Here is a 9,968-nt window from a genome sequence, read left to right as displayed (position 1 = left end):
TGGCCTTGTTAACATAATTGATAAAGCTACTCATTTTGACAGACGAACAGGTAGCACGTCTTTACTTGATCCTATTTTAGTCACTAATTCTATACCAGTTCTAGAAAAAGACACAATACCTTTTGATAGAGGTATTAGTGATCATGATGTAACATATTTCACAACTGATTGTGGTTTTAGTAAAAAACAAACTTATAAAAGATTGATATGGGATTATAAAAAAGGTGATTATGACATAATGAAACAAAAAGTAGTCGAAACAAATTGGGAATATTTAATTTCTGATGAAAGCGACGTTCATGTTGCTGCAACTAATTTCACGAACACATTTCTTAATATAGCATACCAGTGACGATAAAGTTTGGTATGATTCGAATTTGCGGCGTGAAACAAGAAAACGCGAAAGGCTTCGAATTGTTTTATTCGCTCGAATAGTACATCCGCATAAAAGGAATTTAAACAACAAAGGAACAAAGTAAATAACTTAAAAAAGCAAACTAAAAAACATTTTTTAACAGTATTAATGAAAATTTAGATGATCTAAAAGTTACAAACTGTAAACAGTACTGGAAAACGGTTAACATGTTAATTAAAAGTGATACACCGTCTCATGATTTACCTCCCATAACGGACCCTGATCATAACTTTAAACTTGCGTACACTAGTAACCCGAATTTAACTTGATCGGACAAAAACGCATTAACGCTGTTTAAATGAGATTAATCGTATGAGGGAACCGAAAAGTCCGACATTTTAATTAAGTATTTTTGTTCAATTTCTAATTTAGATGGCGCTTGTAAAGATTTGCCGGAATTTGAAGACCGATGTCTTGAGATTATTTCACAAATTGTAGTTAGTGAACAAGATGTACTTGATATTCTTTCAACGCTCGATGTTAATTAAGCTGTTGGACCAGATATCATTAGCAACAGAATGTAACTTGCTGTCAGAAATGAAATTTCCAAACCATTATGTCTTTCTTTAACAAATCTTTAAATGATTAAATATTTTCAGAAAAATGGAAGATTGCACATGTTCCCTTATTCAAAGGTGGTGACAAGTCATTACCTTCTAACTACAGGCCAGTCTATTGTCATGTGGGAGTTAGTCTTAGGAAAAAATGTTTTCAAAAATATTTTTAACCATTTACATGAAAATAAACTATTATACAAGTATCAATCAGTCAAACTCACAGATCGAAAATAAACTGACAAAGCCAAAAATGAAAAAGACAAACAGACAAACAATAGCACACATGACACAACATAGAAAAACAAAGGATAAGCAAAACGAACCCCCCCCCCCCCAAAAAAATAAGGGTGATCTCAGGTGCTCCGGAAGGGTAAGCAGATCCTGCTCCACATGTGCCACCCGTCGTGTTGCTTATGTGATAACAAATTCGGTAAAAAGTCTAAATCGGTTGGTCACATTCATATTCATATTTAAACTAACGAGACCAACCGTAAGCATATGTGTAAAAACCGTAATAAAAGAAAATATTTAAGTATTAACATACAAATATTCTCAATGGGTTATATATAAACACTAAAAGGATGAAAATCACCATGTAATCTTAATTATCTCATCGCACCTTATAATTCAAGTATTAAGTACCAGGTATAACCCACCATTTTTTTTTTATTAAAATGTCCTGTTCCAAGTCAGTTATATTATAGTTCGTTTCTGTGTGTGTTACATTTTAATGATGTGTTTTGTCGTGTCGTAGTTCTCATCTTATATTTTATGTGTTTCCCTCAGCTTTAGTTTGTAACCCGGTTTTTTTCAATCGATTTATGTATTTCGAACAGCGGTATACTACTGTTGCCTTTATTTATTGTTGTAATAAGATCTTAGAAAATTGTTTATATTGGCACTAACAGCGATTTTATCATCAAACCCAAAACATATTTTAAATTTGTATTCTTATTAACTGCTTTCAGGGATTTATAAATACACATATTCGTTAATTTTCTATTCAGAGATTGCTTTATCTATATATAACAGGATACTTATGTATTTTAAAGGTTACATTCTTACGATAGTGCATACAAATGTTCCGGGTTTAAACGTTGTAACAGGCGCCAACGTTCACCCAAACCTGAGACTGCAGTGTAAATTATCCACCGAAATGGTTCAACTCCTTCAAAAGACATTTAACAAAAAACAGGTAAACCTTCCCGGAACAAACCAGTTTTATCTATGACACAATATCTATGGAATATTAAAGCGTAGATGCTTTTATAATATAGACAATACTGTAATAACACAACGTACACACGTAAGTTCAAATATAATAATATTGTTGTTATGAGTAAAAAGTAAACATTTTTTTACATTTTCGGGCCCTTCATAGCTGGCTGTACGGTGTGAGCCAAGGCTCTGTGTTGAAGGCCGTACTTTGACCTCCAATCGGTAGCTATGTATACTAGTGCATTGTGACTCGCTTGAAGAGTTGTGTCATGCAGGGGCACTCATATCCACATCTTCTTATAAAAATTGTATAATAATGATTGTTTTCTAAGTTCAAACATTTCTTAGTATAAATTTCAACAATTTTCTATTCCTTAAAATTAGGCTTTCTTGAACAAAATTGAATTGAACATGGCATTTGAGTTTTTTATGCTTGTGTTTATATTTCCGCACTAGATGTGACTGACTCCGCCTGCATTCTTATCTCTAAAAGAATGTCGATCAACTGGAAAGTCGTGATACAGAGAGATTCACGAAATTCTGTTAATCTAAGAGCAGTAAAAATACTACAAAGCTTATTTTCAACTGTTTTTTTAGTTCTCTCCTAGGTTAGGGGGAGGGTTGGGATCCCGCTAACATGTTTAACCCCGCCACATTATATATGTATGTGCCTGTCCCAAGTCAGGAGCCTGTAATTCAGTGTTTGTCGTTTGTTTATGTGTTACATATTTGTTTTTCGTTCATTTTTTTTCTTTTACATAAATAAGGCCGTTATTTTTCTCGTTTGAATTGTTTTACATTGTCTTATCGGGGCCTTCTATAGCTGACTATGCGGTATGGACTTTGCTCATTGTTGAAGGCCGTACGGTGACCTATAGTTGTTAATGTCTGTGTCATTTTGGTCTTTTGTGGATAGTTGTCTCATTGGCAATCATACCACATCTTCTTTTTTAAATTATGATTTAAATACTGCAAAAGATAAATAAAATTGTCAGTTGTATTTCGTCTAACTGTTTTTTTCATTTACTGAATTAATGATTTTATATTCTTCAGGATGACGTATGAATAGAAAACATTCGATATTGCTGTAATCCTGGGATCTTTGAAAAATTTGTATTATGTGGACTCTAAAAAAATGTAATGTTTTCGTAGACCAATTGAGAAGTCACTTCTCTACTGTAATAGACATTACAAAAAAATTAGAAAAGTACAATCACTCAGCAACATTTGTGCTTTCAACATCAATGGACAAAGAAATACGTTCCAATGGATTATCGATTAGTTATGTAGTAGCAAAAAGTCTTGATAATGCCACGTGGATAATGCGTCCATTTTTCATTACGTTCAACTTATATCGGAATTAAAAATGAATGGTTCTAAGTCTTTTTCCTTACTTCAATTACTGGGAAATATGATCACTGTCATTCGTTTTTGACAAATGATGAACTATTTGGAATCTTAAAAGCTGCAAAGTTTGACTATGCCATCGTTGACTATGCTCCTTTTGTTTGCTACGAAAATTAAGCATACAAACTTTCATTACCCTTCATTTTAAGTTCTGCCCACTATGATACAAGTCTCCACCGAACGCCATTTAATCCTGTCTATATGCCAGCACTATGGTCAGGATATATAGACAAAATGACATTCCTGGAACGAATGATTAATATCGTATTGTATAATATTCATCTTATCAAACCCACAATGCCTTCATTTGGCAATCTAGTTGCAATCTAGTTCCAGAAAAGCCGTTTATGTCAAACAGCGAATTGAAAAGTAGCTTTTTGCTGCACATAATTGAGGGGATAGTTTAATGGATTATCCAATTCCCATTGCCTCGAATGCCATTTTATGTGGTGGATTAGCAGCCAGGCCCGTTAATTCGTTGATATCTAAGATAGAGACATTTGTTGAGAAGTCTAAAGATGACTTAGTTATCGTTGCCTTTGGTAGCATAATTAAGTCATGCCCTGAATATATAATGAATAAATTAATTTCAGCTTTTCAAAAGATGAAGCATTTCAGTTTTATATTTCGTAATGAAGATTATGAAAAAGAATATGGAAACATATTACTTTTGCCATGGTTACCACAGAATGATCTGCTTTGGCATGTCAAAACCAAACTATTTATCACTCATTGTGGAAAGAGCAGCATCTTTGAACCATGGCGTACCTATGCTTGCATTTCCAATTGCTCTTTATAAAAAAAAACAAATGCCGCTGTTATATAAGAAAAGGGTTATGGAATTTCAATGGATATTTTAGATTTTTCTGTGAACGAATTAGTTGACAACATTAATGAAGTAGTGCATAACAGCAATTTCATGTTCAGCATTAAAAATGCATCTGAGATATTCCACAGTCGTCCACAAACACCAACACAAAAGGAAGCTTATTGGATAGACTTGGTGACTAAGTATGGAACAGAACATTTCAGACCAGCATCGCTAGATATTCAGTGGTATTCATATTTTATGGTAGATGTTTATCTGATCTACATTCTGGGACTAGGTTTTGTCGTATATTCTTTTAAGTTATTTCTTAAGTTTTGTATTAAAATATGTTGTAGAAAAAAGAATGCCAAAGAAAAACTGCACTAAAACCAAGTGTTTTATGTAAATTGAATTTGTACAAACTAATATCTGAAAATATTAGAAAAGACCATTTACAGGCTCTATGTTTGTTTCAAAATGTATGATATAATAATACTGATACTGATACATGCATATCAACATGGTTCAAACATGAATTTGTTTAAGGCCGTGTTCACATCAAACGCTGTGTACAGTAAACATGTTTACATTTGGTTTAATGTAATGTACACAAGTTTTACATTAAATTTGTTCACATCTATACACCTTGTTTAGCTACCTGTACATAAGATTTGTTCACACTTGTAAACTATATGTCATTTAAATGTTCATTACGTAGAACGTAATTCAAATTTTCGAACAACTTTTCTAGCAGTTAGGGAACTATCATTTGACTTTAAAAAAAAAGTGTGATGGATTTTTCCACATTTTGATTAAAACAAAAATCGGGTCATTCAGATGATTAGAATGAACAAATATTCTGAATCCAAAGTTTCCCCATACATTAAAGTGTAAAATATTGAATTGGTACCATAGAAAAAAAACCACTAATTATAAACTTTCGCGCGAGAAAAAAATCTTACTCAGAACCCCCCTCCCCCTTTTTTTAAGTAAAGTGGTTGCTCCTTTAAGAAAGTCATTTTGGATGATTTGCAGTAGTTTAAAGATGTCTCGATTACGCATTAAAAACGTAGGCTCGCCATCACCGTGCTTACAGACGAAGAAAAAGAATTGCGATGTTAAGGATCACTACATTTTTATCTTTTCTGTTTGTTTCAAGTGGTATTTTTTCTCCAAGGAGTATTTGGCAAAGGGAGGGGGTAATGTTTTTTTTTATTTCTAATTTTCTTTTAACGGATCAGAGATACTACACAAACAAACAACTAACCTCGCCCATTTTTCAGTAATAAAATTGAGAAAGGGAATGGGGAATGTGTCAAAGCGACAACAACACGACATCAGCCGAAGGCAACCAATGGGTCTTCAATGTAGCGAGAAACACCCGCACCCGTAGGCGTCCTTCAGCTGGCCCCTTAAAAAATATGTAAACTAGTACAGTGATAATGGACGTCATACTAAACTCCAAATTATACACAAGAAACTAAAATTAAAAATCATACAAGACTAACAAAGGCCAGAGGCTTTTATGAGTGAATCGTTGTTTGAGTATAAAGACCATTGGCAAATATTTCTGTCAGTGTGTACGTCCAATCGATTCGGGAAGACCTTTTCAAATGAATTATGTGTTCGGCAATGATGATGGATGAGTCTTGATAAGGGGTTGATAAGGCTACGTAAAGTGTTTTTATAACAAATAAATATATCAAGTTTAGACAAATATTTCTGTAAAGAACTTTATTAATAAGTGTTATAAATATCAATTTTATATAAAAATTGTTTTTTTTTAAATATACATGGGAAAATTTAAGTTCTGAATGCCTAGTGTTGTGTACACTTAACCTACACAAGGCCAACATCGACCATCGACTGCATGTAGACAAAACATGATTCAAACTACATGTAAACATTGAGTTTTATCAATGGGAACGTAATTATGTTTAGTTTATGTGAGAGTTACACTAACACAACACCGAGTTTAGGTCAATGTGAACACGGCCTTAGTAACTGTAAAGTATAAAAATTCAAAATAATAATAGGAAACCTATTTCTAATGATAGCACCAGCGATGACAGCTACGAAGCTAAGCGTGAACGGGTAGAGATCATTCACCATCGTGTTTGTTAAGAAAAACAATGCATCTGATTCTCTTTGTTTATTAAAATATGCTCACTACCGATATGATTTTACTGAATTGTAGATATCCGACAATTTATTTCAGTTGATGAATTTTTAACGTGGAAATTTTTTTTTGTATGGAACAGAGTCTTTTCTTATTTTCTTCTTTTTGTCCAGACGGTTTTTGATTTCTTCTTTTTACATATTATATATGTAAGGAGAGATCGGGCTGTAAAACAAAGTATGCATTTCTTTAGTATGAAAATATGAAAGATACCTGTGCATATCTATTTAGGTATAGGGATGAACACATACGATGCCAAGCATAACCTACTAAGAAGTAAAAAAATAAATTTGACAAAGTTCAAGACTGCCAGCAGTATGAAAGAGATAGTCAGTTTTTTCACACAAAAAACTTAGTATGTTTATCACATTTTTGAATAGGTCGTGTCTGATGAAGGTCTGTTGTGCCGAAATATGTATTTCCATGCGATTTCATTTCATCTTGTGTGTTGATCTTTAATTGTTTGTCAATAACGTTGCTTAAACCATAAAACTTTTATAATTTTGTTTTTCTGTGCTGTAAATATCAGACTGTCCGATATATATGTGCTGGCATTTCATTATTTGTGTCGTATTGGTTGCTGTCTAAATTACGTTCACTTTACATTTTCTTTTATTCATTATGTTCAAACTGACATTTCATGTCGGGGACTTTTATAGCCGATTTTACGGTATGGGTTTTTCTAATTGTTGAAAGCCGCACTGTTGCCTATAGTTGCTTACATCCACTTTATTTGAACTTTGGTGGATAGTTGTATCTATGGAAATTATACTTCATCTCATTACTGTCATATTGATATGTCGTGTTATGTTTTCAACATATACATTTGTACACACTGGTTGATTGCATTTATTTTGAGGGTTATCATTTTTGGAAATCAGTATTTACATTTAATTGAATAGACATAAGTTTAAAGGATCAATTAATATTCTTCAGTAGAATATATTCAAACCAAATCAAATATTAAAGTAATTCTGGAACAACCCCAATTCGTTTGTCAATTTTTTTAAACAGTGTAATAGATAAGATGTTCAAGCGCAATGTTCAATAAATACCACGCTGTTAGTACTTGGATTTGTTTTGCATTTTAAGGAGTACATTATAACTCAGTGAAAATGGCAAAGGAACGCTCACGTCGAACGAATTGTATCAAATGTTCTTGTTTCATTTTCTGGATTTTAACTGGAATAATTTGTATTTTAGCAACAGAAGTTATTCAAAGTTATTCATGCACCCATGAAGATTCTGCGACACGAAATGGATTTATAATTTTGCCAATTGTAGGCAGTTTCTCCGTATTTTGTGCTGGAATGAGTTTGTTTCCACAGATGGGAAAACGATTCTGCCTGAAAGTTGTTTGTTCCATTCTTTGGGTTTCCATAGCAGTGCCGTGCATTGCTATATCATGTGTACTTGTTTCCAGAAAATGCAATAATCATATCGCAATAATTATTTTGATTGCTATTGGTATTGTCTCAAAACTAATCGCTGGTTTGGTAACTGGTAGTTGGGTAAACAAAGGAAATTCCTGTCGAGAAGGTGGAAAGAAGAGATCCGGGGATAAATCCAAAATTATCGAATAGCATTAAAAAAAAAAGACATGAAAGGACAGAGTGGAATTAGAAATGTACTGTGATCAATTGAACATAAGATTTGTTCAAGTGGCTGAACGTTTATTGTAATACTTAAGTGTTACCATAACTTGAAACTGTTAGTATTTTCTTTTATCTTTTTGAATAAAAATAGGCAGATGTAGTGTGATTGACAATTAGACAACTAAGTCCACAAAAATGTTAAGATAAGTTTTAATTTTCCTTACCTCTAAATTTAACTTATTCATATTTAATTATTTCATAAAAATTAAGAGAGAAGTTCGTTCCTTTTCTTCTAATATTCAGTGTTGAATAGTTCAAAGTAGTTTCTTTTTTTGGGGGGATATGGGGGTTGGAGGGTGTGTGTGTTAAAATTCAGTTACCCTGTTTAATTTCTTTGTTGACGACCGTGAAACGCACAAATAATGTTACTGCTCATTAATAGATGGGAACATTATATGTATTGTCTATTGCAAGCCAGCAATTCTATATAATATGCAGGAGCCCTCTTAAATAGAGAGGTGAAAGATACAAAAGAGCCATTTAAACTAATGAGTAGAAAAAATAATTTAAACGCCATTGCTAAAAAAGAAAAGAGATAAACATACAAACAACAGTACACAAAATACAACATAAAAAACCTTAAGACTGGGCAACACGAACCCGGGGTGATATTAGGTGCGCAAAGATAAAATTATTCGCTATTAAAATAAACATCTGTTAAACTAAAAAGATATATACCATTATTCGAAAGACGGCAAACAGGAATAAACGATAAAATCAAAAAGACAAAATGTATCGATTTTTGTGTAGTCCTTAGTTATGATAACATTGAGATAGTAGTTTTTCTTCCTATAAATTATGACAGCAAATTGGTTGTAGAATGATCGTTGTTATTGAGAGAAAATTTAATGTATACTTACATAGCGACACGACGGTATTCAAATGTGGAGCAGAATCTGCTAACCCTTCCGGAGCACCTGAGATAACCCCTAGTTTTTGGTGGGATTCGTGTTGCTTATTCTTTAGTTTTCTATGTTGTGTCATGTGGACTATTGTTTGTCTGTTTATCTTTTTCATCTTTAGTCATGGCGTTGTCAGTTTATTTTCGATTTATAAGTTTGACTGTCGCTCTGGTATCTTTCGTCCCTCTTTTACAAATAGACTTGTAAATGTTTACATGACAATTAAGTTATATAAACACCTCTTTAGGCAGCAACCATTTGATTTTCTGGGGGGGGGGGGGGGGGGGGGCTATGGTTTTTTTTTCTGTACAAACTTTTTTTTTCGCCTGTGGCGAAAAACAAACTATTTTTTTCGCGACAAGTCGAAAACATTTTTTTTCTTTCAATTTTAGCATTACATATAGTGGCAGCTGAAGGTGTAACAAACAATTTTTTTTTTTCAGAATTCAAAACAAATTATTTTTTCTCCAAAAACTGGAAACAAACTTTTTTTTCAAAAAAAAACCATAGCCTCCCCCCCCCCCCCCAGAAAATCAAATGGTTGCTGCCTTATTAAACGTTGGTTTGATTTTGCATTCGTGTTGCATGCGTGTTTTATCAACTATGATTAGAAATTATTGATATTATATTATTTCTCGAAGCTATCCTAATAGGAAAATAATGTTTCATTTCCATGAATAATCAAAACATTTGCCTTCAATAAGTAGCATCTTCTGTTAGCGTCTGATACCAATTTAGAGAAGTGTGTTTGAAACTGCATACATGTATATGATACGCTCAATACCAAAAGTTGTGGAAACCACATAAAATCGTCTAGATCATGTATT

The 9,968-nt window shown here is 32.9% G+C and overlaps 1 protein-coding gene across 1 annotated transcript; it reads left to right on the top strand.

Annotated features, from left to right (window-relative positions):
* Positions 1-2,027: 2,027 nt before the first annotated feature.
* LOC139484115 (UDP-glucosyltransferase 2-like) lies at positions 2,028-8,339 on the top strand. The gene is made up of 4 exons (XM_071267843.1): positions 2,028-2,278; positions 3,244-3,926; positions 4,000-4,139; positions 4,425-8,339. The coding sequence occupies exons 2-4, from the start codon at positions 3,799-3,801 to the stop codon at positions 4,790-4,792; spliced, it is 636 nt and encodes a 211-aa protein (XP_071123944.1). The 5' UTR covers positions 2,028-2,278; positions 3,244-3,798; the 3' UTR covers positions 4,793-8,339.
* The last annotated feature ends 1,629 nt before the right edge of the window (positions 8,340-9,968 follow it).

This window comes from Mytilus edulis, chromosome 8 (genome assembly GCF_963676685.1).
Source record: "Mytilus edulis chromosome 8, xbMytEdul2.2, whole genome shotgun sequence".
NCBI lineage: Eukaryota > Metazoa > Mollusca > Bivalvia > Mytilida > Mytilidae > Mytilus > Mytilus edulis.
The sequence above is the reverse complement of the archived record's forward strand: the minus strand, read 5'-3'. Positions and strand labels throughout refer to the sequence as shown.

Bases quoted from the DNA above. Each gene is read 5' to 3' on its own strand.
- LOC139484115 (XM_071267843.1), top strand. From the start codon at position 3,799: ATGCCAGCACTATGGTCAGGATATATAGACAAAATGACATTCCTGGAA. The intron at 3,927-3,999 runs GTTCCAGAAAAG...TTGAGGGGATAG, and splicing joins GGCAATCTAGTTGCAATCTA to TTTAATGGATTATCCAATTC. The intron at 4,140-4,424 runs GTAGCATAATTA...CTGTTATATAAG, and splicing joins CTTAGTTATCGTTGCCTTTG to AAAAGGGTTATGGAATTTCA.